General features: G+C 41.7%; 1 protein-coding gene across 1 annotated transcript; it reads right to left on the minus strand.

The window, feature by feature from the left end:
* Positions 1–1,779: 1,779 nt before the first annotated feature.
* LOC109937703 (pyrimidine-specific ribonucleoside hydrolase RihA-like) lies at positions 1,780–9,944 on the minus strand. The gene is given in 5 exon segments (XM_020536206.2): positions 1,780–2,142; positions 4,949–5,085; positions 6,079–6,190; positions 7,294–7,473; positions 9,756–9,944. Coding segments are annotated over 5 exon segments (975 nt in total). The 5' UTR covers positions 9,939–9,944.
* Positions 9,945–17,234: the final 7,290 nt, after the last annotated feature.

Raw genomic sequence — 17,234 nt, forward strand, 5'->3', positions numbered from 1 at the left:
TGGACAGTATAAGAGAAGTAGAATAACATCGCTTCATTGGAGGCCTCACAGATGATGTTACCTAGCATGGTGACGAAACGTCTGAACGAAAACAAGCCAGTTCGGCTAGCAAGTCAACAACCTCATGGAAACGTCTTCATGCTGTGAAACATCCCAGAAAACAGTTCGCAAACTCACCTCTTGCTCTGTGCACAGCCTTGACCAAATACTGGAACTAATATTCGTGGAACAGTAGCTTCAAAGTCTACAAAATATAGAATCTCAAATACTTACTGTACTTGAAAATTAGAACTTCAACCGTTTTCAATATCTGTTTATAGTGGATCAAGTACCACTTGTTGGGAGATAAGCATAGACTCTCCTTTTTACCAGGGATCTGGAAGAAATGATGGCAATTCCCTTCTCTCAGCATTGTTTTCAAAATTTCTATAAATGTAGCTATAATATCTGGTGAGTCTTCATCCACTTAGTTATTTGAACAAAGGAAGACATTTCTCAATAAACTTAAAGAACTGAATCAGGGTCCAGATGGAAATAAATACAATTGAAAACAAGTAGTTACATGCTACTCTTTTTTATATTGTGTGTTTATCCATTGCTAGTACAGCAGATTAAATAAAATCAAAGCCCAATTTTATTAAATTATAGCACATTTCTCTGTGAAATTAAATGCAGACAATTTCCATAATTAAAAATAAAACATTACAGATGCTGGAGATGAAAATAAAAACAGAAAGGGCTAGAGAAACTGAGCAGATCTAGCAGCATATGAGCAGAGCCACACAGAGTTAATGTTGGGTCCAGCATGACTGTGTCTTCAGTCCCAAAGCACTCTCCTCAGATGCTGCCTGACCTGCTGACCTTCTCCAGCACTGATTTTATTTCAGCTTCCGTAACTATATTGATCTTTGCATCAAATTCAGATAGCTAGTAAATCAAAGAAACAAAATGGCTTGTTTGAAATGCAAATCTCCAAAGCCAAAGCGTAATCAGTTCGTTAATGTTATAATCATGATTAAAAGCAACTAGTGCCTTTAAAGTAATAAAGCATCCCAAGGCATTTAATAGAATACCATTAAGTAAATTAGGAATGATAACCAAAAGCTTGGTCTGATATGTAGGATTTATGTAACACCTTAGAGGGAAAAAAAAGGCAGAGAGGTGTAGAGATGGAATTTCAGAGCTTAGGGAGGGGACAACTGACAATGGAGTGATGGAAATTAGTGTCCAAGTGGTTAGAATCAAAGGACCACAGAATCTCAGAGGATTGCAGGGATAGGGAATGATTTGAAGACAAGGATGAGAAGCCAGTGTAGGTTAGCTGCATGGGGTCAGGTAAAGATTAATTAGATTCAATGGGGGTTGGGTACAGGCAACGAGTTTTGCATGACCTTAGTTGTACAGAGGGAGAGAGATAGAATGTCAGCAGAAGAACATTAGAATAATCAAGTTCAAAAGATAATAAAGGCATGAATGAAGGTTTTCATACCAGATGAGTTGAGACCAGGCAGACCCAGCAATGTAACTATGATAAAGATATTAGCAATGCGTCAGCATATTGTTTAAATTTGATGAAAGTTTATAGCGTATTTGAGTTTACTTCCTAAATAATACAACATGAAATGTACGTCCATTTTCTTTTTTCCCCATTACAAACTTTCCCCTCTCACTTTAAACGTATGCCCTCAAGTTTTGGACTGCCCTATGCTGGTAAAAGACTTTGATTATTCACTCTGTCCATGCCCCTCATGAATTTATCCACTTCTATAAGGTCACCCCTCAGCCTCCGATGCTCCAGGGAAGAGCATTAACCAACAACTGCTTAAATTTTTCCATGTCACATTTCAGAAAGACAACAGCTTTATGCTTTAGTTTCAGGAGGTTAAGGGTATCTACAACCATCATCCCTCTGGTCAATGATCCGTGCAGTTCCACACTTACCCCATACGCTGCATGTTCAGTGACAACAGAATCATCAATTGCAGCAGCCATTGCATATGAATCACAGGATACAAACCCCTGTCCAAAATACAACTTTTTACTGCCTTGATCATCTTTCATGTACTGAGCAGTATTTGTAGTTATATTCTTCATGAATCAAGCTTTTTCAGTATTTTGATTTATCCACTTTTGAAAAAAGTACTGCAATTCAAAAGAAAAACTGATAATATTTTAGCCACTGGAAGATCTTCCAGCCCAGATATCCATAATATTTCGAATAACCACATATTCCCAACTGCTGACAAGGGATTGGCGTGTTCTGGCACAGTGGTAGTCTTCTGCTCTGCAAGTTGGCATAATATGTCTGAACAGGTTGATTAAAAAGCAAACTATCTGCTCAGTTTGGAAGCCCATGAGGGCTTTTTGTTCCATGTCTGTATTAATTGCCTGTTGCACAAAGTTGCATGATTTCAATATAAAAAGGTTCTTCATGCAATTCCAATTTGCTTTTGGAGTTCCCAATTTGTAAATATAGTTCACCATGTTAGTTTAAAACAGCCGCTAACATCAGCCAAAAGAGATACCAATTATTTGTTTGCATAGAAAGTTGGCAGCTATAGTACTGCAAGTTCTCTTAGAAATAGCTGTGCTCGCTCACTAGTGTTTTAAAGATTCAGTGAATGTAAGAATGACCTTGCTGTTCTATTACCTTCTTGCACTTTTGCTCTGCTAATCCTCTTCAATTTGTATTTGTTTCCATTCACATGGGGCATGTGGGTATCACTGACAGGTCCAGCATTTATTGCCTGTCACTAGTTGCGCATGAGAAGGTGGTGATGAGCTGACTTCCTCAATAGTTGCAGTCAATGTGCTGTCGGTAAACCCACAATGCCGATGGGAGGGAATCCAACTCAATACTCCAGGATTTTTATCCAACGATGCTGAAGGAATGGAGATATATTTCCAAGTCAGGATGATAAGTATGTTAAGACCATAAGATACAGTAGCAGAAGTAGGCTGTTCAGCCAATCATATCCACTCTGTCATTCAAAGAAATCATAGCTGATCTGATAATTCTCAACTCCACTTTAATGCCTTTTCCCAATTAGGTGAACTTGCAGGTGGCGTTCCCATGTATTGGCTGTCATTATACTTCTAGATGGTACTGGTCGTGGGTTTGGAACGTATTGTCTAAGAACTTGAAAGGGTTCGGAAAAGATTTACAAGGATGTTTCCAGGGTTGGAGGTTTTGAGCGATAGAGAGAGGCTGAATACGCTGGGGTTGCATTTCCCTGGAGCATCGGAGGCTGAGGGGATAAATTCATGAGGGGCATGGACAGAGTGAATAATCAAAGTCTTTTACCAGCATAGGGCAGTCCAAAACTTGAGGGCATACGTTTAAAGTGAGAGGGGAAAGATTTAAAAGGGATCTAAGGGCTAACTTTTTAACACAGAGGGTGGTGCATGTATGGAATGAGCTGCCAGAGGTAGTCATGGAGACTGGGAGAATTACAAAATTTAAAAGGCACCTATATGGGTGTATGAATAGGGAGGGTTTACAGGGCTATGGGTCAAATGCTGGAAAATGGGATTAGATTAATTTATGATATCTGGTTGGCATGGTCAAGTTGGACGAAAGGGACTGTTTCAGTGCTGTACATCACAAAGGTTCTATGACTCTAAGACTTGGTGAATTTCTGCAGTGCATCTTGTAGATAATTTACAATGCTCCAACTAAGCATCGGTGGTTGAGGAAATGGATGTTTGTGAATCCAATGCCAATTAAACAGTCTGTTTTGTCCTGGGTGGAGTCAAGCTTTGAGTGTTGTTGGGGCTGCACTCATCCAAGCTAATGGAGAGTGTTCCATCACACTCATGATATGTACCTTGTAAAAGGTGAACAGGCTTTGGGAAGTCAGGAGATGAGTTACACATCGAAGGATTCCTAGCCTCTGAGCTAATCTTGTAGCAGCTGTATTGATATGGATATGAGTATACATTGCTCAATTAGCTGAAATGCAGAGTGAGGCTAACAGCATAGGTTCAATTCCAGTGCTGGCAGAGGTAATCATGAAGATCCTACCATCTCAACCTCGCTCCTCACCTCAGGGGCGGGAACCATCAGTTTAAACGACCATGAGTCATCTCTCTCTCTCTCCCTCTCTCTAATGAGTGAGCAGCCTATGGTCCACTAAGACTATAACTTTATCTTTACATAACATTTATCATGTTACAGTTTGTACTGGGCACAGACTTTGGTTTGAATAAAGCTGCTTGCATTTCATTGCATATACTCCAGTTTATTCAATGATAATCTAAAGAAGTCCACTGAGTATTGTACATTCTCAAAGTAGGTGCCTCTCAATGCCTGAATCAGATGTCGTTGTATTCAGTGCACAGCAGAAAAGCGCATTTGGATCCAATTTATTCCAACCTTCCACAATTAAAGCACTTCCAAGATATGCCCTTTTATCCCAGTCTTTTCAAGAAAACCATCTTTCCTGATGCATCGTTCCCAAAAGTTTAACCATTTAATAATTAACCATTTTAAATCTCCAAGTCTAATTAGAAGAGAGGGCTAAACCAATTCAAACTCTATGCACAGTGATATATGTAACTGGGATTGCTTTTATGAATGCATGAAGCAGCTAGATTTATGCCTACCATGTATTCTATTGGAAAGGAAACTAAACATTTTTGCTAATACCGATTCCTATGTTGCACGACCCAATAACACGACACAGAACGTTCATGTGAGCCCCCACTACTTAACTTACATCTGAATCCTGACTTTTCTTCATTGGGACTGGACATGGTCCCAACAAGTGGCCACCACACAAAGTGGTGATGCTAGGACTACAATGCTACCAGCCAAACAAAGAGGCCAGCAGCTCCCTCAGGCAGTGCCTCCTCCCAAATGACAGACTGAGTATTAAAAGGCTGAGGGGCAGCTGACAAATTGTGCCCCTTGTTTTGAGATTGTTGCCATATATTTTGAACAACTTACCCATGGTAATTGATGGCGGAGGCTATATTCCAAGGTGGCAATGTAAGTGGGGCATGTAAAATGGCTGAGAACAATGGAAGCTGCTTCTGGATCAGTAACAAAGTTAAACTCACTGCAGATTCTCATATTCCCTCTGGCTGAAAATAAAGTATAAATAGTAAATGTTGAGAACACAATAATTGACATAATGCAGAGCTATTCGGCCATCGTTTAGGTTAGACCCTTACCAAGCTTTGGATGAAAAGGGTGGAGAGTGGCCTTTCTGCCTGAAGATCTACAGAAGCCTTTAGGAAACCCTTGAAGGGTACTTTCGAACCACATCTTACCAATGATGGAATTTCACCAGAAGCTGGTGGGGATGATCTTGCTGTGTGGATCTACGACCCAGCAAATCCAGTAAAGTTTGCCTGTGGCCTACTGACGGGGTGAAGGCAGGGGCATCTCTCATTCCAAACACTCTGCAACTGATCACAGGGAGACGTTTGTGTGAAGCCACCCTCCTGCCCTTTAAATTGACCCATTCACCCCGTTTGCCAGTGTCCCGGTTTGTTACCTCCAATGACCCCCCACTCACCTCTTTCCAGGGTTCTGTGAAGATCCCAATGCAGTACTAGCTGTGGTCTTCTCTCCCAGTGACATTGACAATACCAGAGAGCTTACAGCCACTGATTCGTCAGCAGCTCTTCAGTTGGGATGTCTACCCTGCTTAAGGCTCACTTCAATGGGAACACATTACTGCCCCACAAAGTGCTGAACCATTGCGATATTCCATTGGGCCTCCTGAAAATGATCAACATAAGTAAGATATGGTTCTGAGGAAGGGTCACTGGACCCGAAACGTTAACTCTGTTTTCTCCTCCACAGATGCCGCCAGACCTGCTGAGCTTTTCCAGCAACTTTGTTTTTGTCCCTGATTTACAGCATCCGCAGTTCTTTTGGTTTTTATTTAACATAAAGTTCCCACCAGTTTTCAGTACCCCCACCCCCACTGATCAAAAGACAATATTCCATCCACTAACTGTCTTCCTCTGTCCCCCAATGCTGCCAGACCTGCTCTGTATTTCCGTCATTTGCTGTACAAGTCAGATTTATAGCTTCCACAATATTTTGCTTCAGTAAAGGAGACATACCTTCCATGTTACCTCCCATGGTGTATAATGATTTCAGTTTTGAAAGGAAAGTGGGGTCCATTTTTGCAGCCAAAGCCACATTGGTCAGGGGTCCAACAGCAACAAGACAGACCTACAAGATGATGTAATGTCTTAGGATAGTAACAGTGAAACATTCATTCCTTTGTACGTTATAATAGTAAAATACTAGCATTAGATTCAAAGTAAAAACTATTGCAATGTTCATAAATGCTTTCAGGATACTACATTACAATTCAGATGTACAATGTTTCAGGGAGAATGCAACTCTGTTCAACCTACTCAATATCTACAAGTACACAAACATAAAAATGAGGACCTGATGCAGGCCATTTGACCATGTTCCACCATCTAATAAGGTCATGACAAACCTGTTTGCATTTCAAATTGCATATTCCCATCTAGCCTTGATAACCTTTGATTTTCTCACACAACACAACAAGAATGTACCAACCTTTCCCTTAAATATATTTAATGACCCTGCCTCCACTGCCATCTGGGATAGAGAAATCCAAAGTCAGACAATTTAGAAAATTCTCATCCCTTTCCTAAAAGGTCACGGGACCTTAAAGTAAGTATCGACAGACTTTGATCACTAAGGTCTGCTTTTCCAACTACATTGTATATTTCACAACTACAGTGGGTACATCAGATGAGCAAAAAACAAAACTCATCAATGGTGCTCTCACAGAATGTTTAAATCTAACGGCAAGAAAGGCATTCCACCAGCAGCATCGTTTCCCCAGCCGACATGCCCAGCACGAAGGTGCTAATCACATAAAACTAGTTTCATTGACCAGGACATGTTCTTGTGCCCGACACCAGACTCCTGAAGCTTGGAACTCAGTCACGGTAGGAGACTTGCAAGAGGAAATGCTTTTGGGATGCCCTGAAAGCATCGCTGAAGTGATTAAACAGCCTCACCAACTCATTGGTGTCCCTGACTTGCAAAAGCACCAAGAACATTGTTTGATTTCAATGGGAATGCACAGAGGTGAAATTGAGGTGGCAGAGAAAATATACAATCCTCCTAGCAGCCTATCTACCTGACTCTTCAAGTATCACTTGCCCTGCATGTAGCAGAGTCTGCAGAATGTACATTAGTTTACCAGACGTCTCAACACGCATGAAACAGAAAGGAAGCAGGTCATCCTTAATCCCAAGGCACACCGTATGAAGAAGAAGGCAACATCTCACCTGGCCAACATGCTGATTGACTATTCTTATCATGGCATTCACTGCATGCTCAGCTTGTATTTGTTCCAGCCCTGGAGCATTAGGGTCTGGGACATCACCCAGACCATCCTTTCCATGGTAAGCAGGATCATGGAGTCTCTCTCCAAGGACAGAGGTAACTGTACCCCGGTACACTGGAATCTGTGCAAACGGGAAAATACTTTTCAGAAACACTAAGCATACATCACATCAGTTCTTCTGTGAAACAGATTAAATATAAAAAAGATCAATAGTAATTTTATTGAACACCTTGCCTGAATTATGTAATTGTTAATTGGACAGATGGTCAGTATTGTTAAAAATGATTTGCATCCACTACACTACAAATAGGGATTGTACAACTGACTCCAACTCTTCAAATTAGGAAATGAGGGAATCAAACATGTTTCAAATACTTGATTATTGAAGTCCTCATGTAATGTTGCCCCTTTCCGTATTATTTTGCTTTAAAGTTTTAAGTTTTAGTTTTTAAAAGTTTTCCTTTCTTTAAGTTATGGAGCCGAAAATCTGTTAAACATCTGTTAAGAACATCATTATTTTTCTTTTCTTCCCTCATTTCTGGTTTGGAACTGTGAGTTGAAGTTGAGAATTGAACTTTGAAGAGCAGCTTGTTTTAAAAAAAATGCAGGGGAGAACAAAAGAGTGATGTTTGGTGTTGGGAATCAGCCTGGAACAATAATGCAGGTTAATTAATGCTCTCAGAGCACTATAGAGTTATAGAGTCCACAAACAGACCCTTCGATCCAACCAGTCCATGCCAAACATAATCCCAAACTAAACTGGACCCACCTGCCTGCACCTGGCCTAGATCCCTCTAAACCTTTCCTATTCATGTAGAATCCAAATGTCCTTTAAACATTGTAATTGTACCTACATTCACCACTCCCTCGGGAAGTTCATTCCACACACAAACCACCCTCTGTGTGAAAAATTTGCCCTTCACGCTTTTTCAAATCTCTCTGCTTTCACCTTAAAGACGTGCCCTCTAGTCTTGAAATCCCCCATTCCAAGGGAAAAAGAACAACATCCATTAACTCTATCTCTCCCCATCATTATTTTATCAGCTTCAAAAGGACCCCTATCAACCTCCTAAGGTCCAGTGAAAAAAGTCCCAGCTTACCTGAACCAGCACCAAGATGTTGTTCTGCTCAGTGACTGGCAGCTGGTTGGGTGTTGAATTGGTCAATCAAGGGAGGACTGATGCTGGTCAGCCAACCACAGAATAGTGGAAAAGAAAGAGAAAAAGTGAACTGTCTCTGGCTGGGTTTTGTGCAGGAAATAGTTTTGGTTTTGCAGCTGCTGGACTAGGCTAGGTTTTGATTTTGCTCTCTCTAGTTGTTATTCTCCAGTTATCAATCTGTTGAAAGTTGGTAAAAAATATTCCCAGCTGTAAGAAATAATTAAAAGTCTCCAAATGTCTACAGAAGCTGTTTGCATTGACTGGTGACTTTGAAATTCAAGCAAGATATACAAAGTCTTATTTCTAATCACCCAAGGATTTCATTAAGGCTTGGTATTCATCATTGAAACTAGCAACTTAAGATTCTTCTATTTTAAAAAATTTATCCTGTAATTCTGTCTATCATGAGAGAGAGTCAGGGTTTGTGATCAAAAAAAAATTGGGCTTAAATTGTAGATATTAATTGATTGCTGTATTGTTCATCTGTGTTTGCTAAAGTCATATTCTCAACAATAAATTAATATTTTTTGTTTAAATTAAGTTGGTGTCCAAGATCTATCATTTGTTAATCTGTTCAGAAACAATTGAGCGATTTTCAGGGTGGTTGATTGGTTTAAGTTCACTGTAATGCGAATACAGTGATCATGAGGCTGATTTGGTTTGGCTTGCTATCCGTGTCATAACACATACCTTACTGCACTTGACCAATTGGCTGCATTTTGATACAAACTCTCCTGCTCCCCAACTTGAGCCATGTCAAGTCCCACACCACCTCCCAAGGTCTGCACCAGGAAGCTTTTGTTCATCAGGGTCCAGGCTGCCATGAAGTGAATGCATGTACCTAGCCACATATTAGCTCCTGCCTGATAGTGTCTTTTTAAACAGGCAGCAGCACCGTTTCTTGGAGGCTGCCACTGCCTTTCAGATCCACCCGGACAGGATTGTACTGGTGCTCTTAGGTAACGCGGGGCCTTGGCCGGTCAGCTAGGAGGAGGACAAGGAAGGCTGAGCTTTGTTTCCAAATCCATTACTGAATGTCAGAGCAGGTTTCAGGGTCCGCATGGTCTGCTGCTGCTCCTCTTATTTATGTTCATGTTCTAAACAGAAACAATACGAAGCATTTTGACAAAAGTAGGATGTCTCCAAGCCTTAAGTGAGTTTTGTATTCCTCACTTCTTGTTACTGAACAAAAAGCACAAAGTCCCACTTACAGATATTTATTCCCGTTCTCTTCAACACCTACCTCCATCCTCTTGCAAAGTTGTACCACTCGCAGCACATTTTTGCAGACGTTTTCGATTGCTGTGTTTCCATGACAACACGTTATACCCAGGATGTACACGTTAGGAGCTGCAAGAGTCATTATCATTGCTTGGGCATCATCCACCCCACAGTCAACATCTAACAGCAACAGCTTCTTTCCCATTGTACAACCTGAAATGCAGAGATCTTGTTTGAAAAGGCATTTTTTAACAATGTAGAATTGAACAGTACTTGATGACTTAAGAGTTGTAAATGTACATTTAAGCCAAGGTCAACAAACAGCACCCCCCTGCCCAGCCCAGTGTCCTATTATTTCTCGCCGCACATCGAAACATAAAATATCAGAGCAGAGTAGCCCAATTCACCCTTCGAGTACGCTGTGCCATTCAATATTTTCATGGCTGACCATCCAACTCAGAGGCGTGCTCCTCCTTTGAATCCTCTACTATTGACAAATACACCGACATCTTTCTTGAAAGTCTTCATGTTTTGGCCTCAGAATTCCTCAGGGTCACCTAGTGAAGAAAGTCCTCTTCAGCCCTGTCTTAAGAAGTCTACCCCATATCCTTAGACTGTAACCCCTTGTTCTGGACACCCTGATCATTGAGAACATCCTTCCCACATCTACCCACTTTAATCCTGTTAGATTTTATAGGTGTCTATGAGATCTCCCCTTATTCTTCTAAACTCCACTTTATACAGTCCTAAACCGATCCGGTCTCCCACTACCTATCAGTCCTGCTACTCTAAGGATCAGTCCAGTAAACCTTCTTTGTACTCCCTCAATAGCCAGAACGTCTTTCCTCAGATAAGGAGACCAAAACTGCACACAATATTCCAGGTGTGGTCTTACCAATGCCATGCACAGTTGCAGCAAGACCTCCCTGCTCCTGCACTCAAACTGTCTTGTTATGAGGGCCTCATTGAACCTTCCCTTACACAATTTGTTGCCAATGACATAATAATCTGCTTTCCTGTTTTTGCTACCAGAATGGATAACCTCACATTTATCCATATTGTACTGCATCTGTCATATATTTGCCCACTCACATAACCTGTCCAAATCACACTGAAGCTTCTCTGTGTCCTCCTCACACCATACCATCCCACCCAGCTTTGTGTCATCTGAAAATGTGGTGATATGATGTATAATCTCCTTATCTAAATCATTACTGTCCATTATGAATCGCTTGGTCCAGGCACTGATCCCCATGCTACCCCACTAGTCACTGCCTACCACTTAGTAAAGACTTGTTTATTCCTCCTGCTTCCTATCTGCAACCAATTCTTTGTCCATTTGAGTACACGACTGCCAATCCCATGTGCATTAATTTTGCGTGCCATTCTCTTAGGTGGTTCCTTTTCAGAAAGCCTTCTGAAAATCCAGGTAAACCACATTCACCACCTCCCCACCCCACCTCCCTGCATTCATCTGACCAATTACATCCTCAAAAAATTCCAGCAGATTTGTCAAGCATGGTTTCCCCTTCGTAAATCCATGTTGACTCTGTCTGGTCTTATTACTATATGCCAGGTGCTCTGCTGTTACATTTATAATGGACTCTAGCATTTTTCTCACTACTTGCCTATAATTCGCTCATTCAATCTATAACTTGCTGTTTTCTCTCTGCCTTCCTTAAATAGTGGGATGATGTTAGCTACTCTCCAATCCATAAGAACTGTTCCAGAATCTATAGCATTTTGGAATATGACCACTAGCACATCTGCTACTTCCAGGGACACTTCCTTAAATACTCTGGGATGAAGCTCAACAGACCCTGGGGATGTATCTGTCTTTAATTCCATTAGTTTCCCAACACCATTTTCCTACTCCTATAAATTAATTTCAATTCCTCTTCCCCATTTGGATCTGTGCTCCCCCTTATTTTGGGATGGCATTTGTCTTTCTTTGTGAAGACAGAACTAAAGTACGTATTTAATTTGTCTGCCATCTCTTTGTTCCCCATTATAAATTTCCCTGTGACTGTGTAGGGGACCTATATTCGTCTTTACTAACTTTTCTCTTCATGTACCTACAGAAGCTTTTACTATCCGTTTGTCTGATGCTAACTGTATTCCCCACAGACCAAACTCCAGAGCCTTGCACTCGCTCTACAGCTGCACTTGTTTGCAGAGCTGCACTGAAAGCGCCCACATTTATAGCTCCTCTGTTTCTCTGGAACTAGTTCAGTCCCGTCAGCTCATTAGTTATTCAGTTTACATGATAGACGGCATGATCATCCTGCCTTAAGCTAATCTTCAATCAAGTCTCTTCTCTTCTCCCTCACCTTTGATGGTCTGCATCACCTTTAACAGGCTTTGCATGTAAATTTTCAAAATTGTAAAATGTAGGATGATTTACTGGTGGTGGTTAAAATAAAAAAAAACATGGATGATTTGATGTTGGAAAAATAATTTCAATAGTGTGTAAGATTGGTTTGAGTCAGATGTCTCTGAGAACAGGAAGACAATGGAGGCTGGATGCAATATGGATGATGGATAAACAAGTTTTAGTGCAGAACAGGAACCAGGAGGTAGAATTTTAGATGAGTTAGAATTTATACAAAGTGGAGCATGGGAGGACATGTCAGTACTGGAGAAGCTTAGTGTCAAACTAACAGAAATATGCTTTCCATTTTCAGTGGTCTTGGGAGTGAGGAAAGATTGAAGATGGATTTAGTAACTATGATAGTGGGGAAGAACGGTGCTTGAGGTAAACTCGGGTCTAAAGAGAGCCTCGAGATCATGCAGTCTTAGTTTGAACTGAGAAAAGTGATAAAGTCAGAGCTTTGGGGATAGTTTTTCGGAAGCCCTGGACTTCTTACCTTTTAATTTAGAGAAAGTTTTAATCAGGATATAGAACACACAATGATCTTGGTCCACTAAATGATTTCAGCCTGAACCACACATGCAGAGGCAAAGTGGTCTGACATGTATTTTCATTATTTTGTTTTAATTTTCCACAATTTATCAGACTTAATTCCTAATGCTGTCTGATGCTGTGATCAATAACACGAATATTCAATTTTTCGATTAGGATTTTGTATTTTAGAAGTGTTGTGTTTCTATCCAGGATGAAATTTAAAGCAAGACATTTTGGATATACAGTTGAATCAGAAGAAGTCTTGGATCAGAAATATGTTCAGTGTTGAATTTTTCTTCCTCAGGGACTTTTCTGCTATTAGTAGTGTGTGCCTCTGAATTCAGAGGGTGGAGGCACTGGATCCTGTAAAGGCTACGGGCCCTGACAACATTCTGGCAACAATCCATAAGACTGGTACTCCAGAACACACTACACCCCTAGCCAAGCTGATCCAATACAACTAAAGCACTGGCATCCAAACAACAAAGTGGAAAATTGCTCACGTATACACAAAAACCTGAAAGAACTGAAGATGTCGGAAATCAGAAACAAAAACAGAAATTGCTGGAATAAGGTCTGGCAGCATCAGTGGAGCGAAATCAGAGTTAACATTTCGGGTCCAGTCCATTCCAGTTCCACCCTGATGCAGAGGCCAACACCAGCAGGAAGCAGTCAGCGAGCCTTGAGCCCCTTCGCCACACTGCCCATCACCATATTGTCTCTTACTGACATTGTTGTTACCATGAGTCTGCGTTGGGCCGATCTCGGCAATGCAGTCGCCATTGAAGCTGTTGGGTCCCACGCCCGACACAGGGCCCAAACCCGCCTCCCGCTGCCACCAGGAACATACTCTTGCCCCACTCCCCCACCACCAGGAACACACTCTCACCTCACTCCCCCACCACCAGGAACACGCTCTCACCTCCCCCACCACCATGAGGAACACACTCTCACCTCCCTCTACCACTGCCGGGAACACAGTCTCACCTCACTCCACCACCACCAGGAACACACTCCCACCTCCCTCCCCCATCATCAGGAACATATTCTCACCTCTCTCCCCCACCACCAGGAACACACTTTCACCTCCCCCACCACCACCAGGAACACACTCTCACCTCCCTCCACTACCACCAGGAACACACTCTCACCTCCCTCCACTGCTGTTGCTGGGAGCACAAACTTGATTCCCTCCATTGCTGCTGCCAGGAAGGAACTCTGCATCAGACACAGTGGATGCCTTGCAGCTGCCAAGCTCTCCAAATAAGTTAAATAAGAAAAAAAATCATTTAAAGAAGAAAAAAGATTAAATGTGAACAGAGCAAGTGAGCTCCAGGCAGGAGGCTGGGCTATTTCAGCAATAACCTGCTCACTGACCACCCAGTTTGGGAACCATCAGGGCAGCTCAGCTCCTGATCTTATCACAGACCTGGATCAAAGATGGAAAAACAAACTGAATTTCAGAGGAAAAGCAAGAGTGACATGAAGATCAAATTTGACTGCTTGTGATACCAAGGAGGCCTAGTTCAACTGGAGTCAATGGGAATCCGGAGAAAAACTATTGGCTGTTGGAGGTCAATCATCTCTGCAGGAATTCCTCAGGGTAGTATCTGAAACCCAATCATCTTCGGTTACTTCATGAATGAACTTCCCTCCAACATTAAGGTCAGAAGTGGCTATTGACTGCACAATGTTCAACACTATTTACAACATGAGTAATTGTGCTTTTCACTACTGAAGCAGTTCATGTCCCAATGCAGCAAGACCTGGGCAATATCCAAGATTGGGCTAAATGTTGGAAGTAACATTTGCACCTCAAACACCAGGCAATGACCATCTTCAATAGAACATAGAACATAGAACATAGAACAGTACAGCATTGTACAGGCCCTTCGGCCCACGATTTGTGCCGAACTTTTACCCTAATCCTAAGGTCTATCAAACCTACACTCCTACCTTATACTATCATCTGTATGCCTATCTAATAGCTGCTTAAATGTCCCTAATGAGGCCGTCTCCACTATCCTCTCCAGCAATGCTTTCCACGCCCCGACTACTCTCTGAGTAAAGAACCTACCTCTGACGTCTCCCCTATATCTACCTCCACTCAATTTAAAACTATGCCCCCTTGTAATAGCTATCTCCATCCTAGGAAAAAGTCTTTGGCTGTCTACTCCATCTATACCTCTGATCATTTTGTACACCTGTATCAAGTCACCTCTCATCCTTCGTCGTTCTAAAGAGAAAAGCCCTAGCTCTCTCAACCTTTCCTCGTAAGAACTTCCCTCCATTCCAGGCATCATCCCGGTAAATCTCCTTTGCACCTTTTCCAACGCTTCCACATCTTTCCTGTAACGAGGCGACCAGAACTGGACATAATACTCCAGATGTGGCCGAACCAGGCTTTTGTATAGCTGGAGCATAACTTCACGGTTCTTGAACTCAATCCCTCTATTAATGAAAGGGAACACACCATACGCCTTCTTAACAACTCTATCCACCTGGGTGGCAGCTTTCAAGGAACTGCAGACATGAACCCCAAGATCCCTCTGCTCCTCCACACTGCCAAGAAGCTTTCCCTTAACCCTGTATTCTGCTTTCAAGTTTGTACTTCCAAAATGAATCACCTCACACTTTTCAGAGTTAAACTCTATCTGCCACTTCGCAGCCCAGCTCTGCATCCTATCAATGTCCCTTTGTAACCTAGAACAGCCCTCCGCACTGTCCACAACGTGACCCACCTTTGTATTGTCCGCGAACTTACTAATCCACCCTTCCACTCCTTCATCCAAATCATTTACAAAAGTCACAAATAGAAGAGGACCCAGAACAGATCCTTGTGGTACACCACTCGTAACTGAGCATCATGTTGAATATTTTGTCTTCTAAGGGGCAGCCAATCATGAATCCAATCTGTCACATTTCCCCCTATCCCATGCCTCTTTACCTTCTGCATGAGCCTACCATGGGGATCCTTATCAAACGCCTTACTTAAATCCATGTATACCACATCCACTGCTCTACATTCATCCATGTGTTTGGTCACCTTTTCAAAGAATTCGATAAGGTTTGTGAGGCATGATCTACCCCTCACAAATCCATGCTGACTAACACGAATCAATAAAAGACAATCTAACTATTGTTCCTTGACATTCAATAGTGTCACCATCACTGAACTACCGTCACGCTATCCACTTCCTGGGGGCCACCATTGACCATAAAATGAACTGGATTAGCCACATAAATACTAAAATACATAAATGGCTAAAAGAGCAGGTCAGAAACTCACTTCTTGACTCCCCCATTGCCAGTCAACTATCTACAAGGCTCAAGTGAGGAGGGTGATGGAATACTTCCCACATTCCTGGATGAATGCAACTCTATCAATATCCAAGAAGTTTGACATCCTCCAGGACAAAGAGGTCTGCTTGATTGGCACCACACGCGCAAACATGCACTTCCTGGTGCTCAGTAGCAGCAGTGTTTACCATCAAGATGCACTGCCGAAATTCACCAAAAATCCTCAGACTGCACCTTCCAAACCCACAACCATTACCATCTAGAAAGACAAGGACAACAGATAAATGGGAACTTGCAAGTTCCCCTCCAAGCCATTCAACTTCCAGACTTGGAAATATATCACCATTCCTTCAGTGAGTGATGATACTATGGCTTTAAGAGGTATATGTTGTCCTAAATTTTTTTTATGAAGAGAGGTTGAGACAGAGGTACAAGGCAGTTTGTTCCCAGCCAAACAAGTAAACAGTTTGTGAGGTCTTAGGCATTTTTAAAAGTTGGAACAATATTAGCACATGAAGGGGTAGGGTGAAGCTCCCACAGAACCAAGATTTTAGTTTAACTTTCAGTAGCTGTTTGGGTTTGGAAGCTGCTATACATCTCTCCATGCCACAGCTTGAGCTCTCTCTCTCTCTGTCATAGAGTTTTCTCTTGATGTTCTTTGCTCCTGGCTTGTATAATTGGATGTGAGACAATTTGCTTTACTGAATTTGCCTTTGCCAGGGGTGTGTTTATGGGATGTTACTATTTTGGAACAGTTGCTGTTTAGTAGTTAAATAATCTGTTATTGTGTTAAGTTTTCCACTGGAGTTGTCATTCCAAATCTTCTTTCTTTTGTTTTTATTTTAACTATAGTGTCAGAATAAAGTGTGTTTTGCTTCAAGCCTCATAGTTTGACCAATCGAATTGCATCCCAAATACAACACGTTACACAAAAATAAGAAAAGTTGGAGTCTAGGCTATCTTCTAAATATGTTTTGAGGGGATTTGGTCTGGCCCATCGCATTAGTGTTACCAAAGCAAACTGTTCTATGCAGTTTGGAGATCAAAATTCACCTTAAAATTGCCACGGTAAAGTTAGGCGTTGTTGCAATGCGATGGATTTAAACATTCATAACTTACCGTAGTCTCGGACAATTATGGGTTGGTCCTCATTTTGAGACTGCGTGCTTCTTAACATTTTCAACACTCAAGAAAATGAAAACTCATTTGTTACCAATTATTTAAAAAAAGAACCATTTGAAATAAGAAACCAGAAACTGTAACAAAAAAACGAGCAATATTCGTAGAGAGGAAGTA

The sequence above is a fragment of the Rhincodon typus genome, unplaced genomic scaffold, assembly GCF_021869965.1.
Source record: "Rhincodon typus isolate 14 unplaced genomic scaffold, sRhiTyp1.1 hic_rhity00001069, whole genome shotgun sequence".
NCBI lineage: Eukaryota > Metazoa > Chordata > Chondrichthyes > Orectolobiformes > Rhincodontidae > Rhincodon > Rhincodon typus.